Raw genomic sequence first — 1346 nt, 5'->3', positions numbered from 1 at the left:
GCGCTCACTCGTGCTATCTGGCAAGAAGGGGCGCCCGCGATTCTGCACAGAGCCGCGGGTGGCTGACTCGCGGCAGAATCAGCACCAGATCGACCCTCGCCGCTTTCCTCACCACCATCTTTTTTGCCATTCCCGGACCACTCACATCCCCTCGCTCCGCCCTGGCTGTGTGTTCATTCCCGCCAACAAAAGGCCGCCGTACGAGCACCCGCGCTTCGAGGGCGTCGAGGCGGAGGAGCACCACCTAGTGTCAGGGCCCTCTGTCAAGGGCGCCGCCGCGCTGTTCGCGCGCGGCGCAGTCGACCACGCACTCGCGCTGCACCGCGGCAGCGTGCACCTCGTGCACGCGCTCGACGTCGCGGCGCCCGGCGGCGGCGGCGGCGGGGGCGGCGGCGGGATTGGCGGCGGCGGCGGGGCGGGGGGCGCGACGTTGCTCGTGGGAGGGCCTCCAAATTTGGAGGGTTTGGATGGGCAGCCTGTCAGGAGCTTTGGGCTGGGGGACCTGCTGAGTACGGAAGGGCAAGAGGTGCGGCGGTGGAGGGGGAAGCGAGGCTGGGATGCCCACGTACGACACAATTATGATAATGCTTGGGCTCACAGGGGGTGCGGCCGGCAGCTTTCGTTTTTTGTCCAACCCGAGAGTGTGGTGAACAGCTTGTGGCAAGTAGAGCCGCAGTCAGTACCTGGTGTCTCAGATCAGCATGTGCTTTCAGGGGTGGCTCAGTTGAGGCGGCGTTTGGCTTGCTGCTGGCGCTGTCGTGTGCAGCGAAGCCCCACCTTGGACCTTAGCTGATACCTCTCTAGTTTACAGCATGCCATGGCGCTGCCCTAGCCACTACACACTGCTGCTCGACTCTGCCCAACCTCATTTGCCCCACGAATCCGCCCCGCCAGGAAGCTACGCGGCAGCTGGTCGAGGCGGTGCGGCAGCTGCCTCAGGGCGCATGTGTCGCCCGGCTACGGGTGTTTGCAGCGGTCAAGGAGGGCGTGTACGTGGCGCTGACTAAGCGGCTGATGTTCCAGCACAAAGGCGTCACGTGGCCCCTCGATGACTACGGAAGCGCCGCTGCAGCCCACAGGTGTGCCCCTGTGCGCGCGCAGTCAGACTTGGCTGTGACACGTGATCGGGTTGGTTGGTGGGTTCAGGGCTCCATCCGTCGGCGGGCATTTTATGCCACACATGCGGTTGTCAAATGACGGCCGCAGCCCTGTCCAGCGCTTCGCATGCTGTGTTGTTGAAGGTTCTTCGCCGGCCGAGCCGATCGATGCGGCCTGCCTCGTCGCACTCGCAGGTCGGGCAGCGCCGCTCCGGCCCCGCCCGGCCCCGCCGACGACGGCGGCGCCGG

The 1346-nt window shown here is 66.2% G+C and overlaps 1 protein-coding gene across 1 annotated transcript; it reads left to right on the top strand.

Annotated features, from left to right (window-relative positions):
* Nucleotides 1-192: 192 nt before the first annotated feature.
* Nucleotides 193-526, top strand: MNEG_16491 (hypothetical protein; the record flags this gene model as incomplete). Its single annotated transcript, XM_014035039.1, has 1 exon — nucleotides 193-526. A coding segment is annotated over one exon (334 nt), but the record flags the coding sequence as incomplete, so codon positions are not given.
* Nucleotides 527-1346: the final 820 nt, after the last annotated feature.

Source organism: Monoraphidium neglectum, assembly GCF_000611645.1.
Source record: "Monoraphidium neglectum strain SAG 48.87 unplaced genomic scaffold scaffold06422, whole genome shotgun sequence".
Lineage (NCBI taxonomy): Eukaryota > Viridiplantae > Chlorophyta > Chlorophyceae > Sphaeropleales > Selenastraceae > Monoraphidium > Monoraphidium neglectum.
The sequence above is the reverse complement of the archived record's forward strand: the minus strand, read 5'-3'. Positions and strand labels throughout refer to the sequence as shown.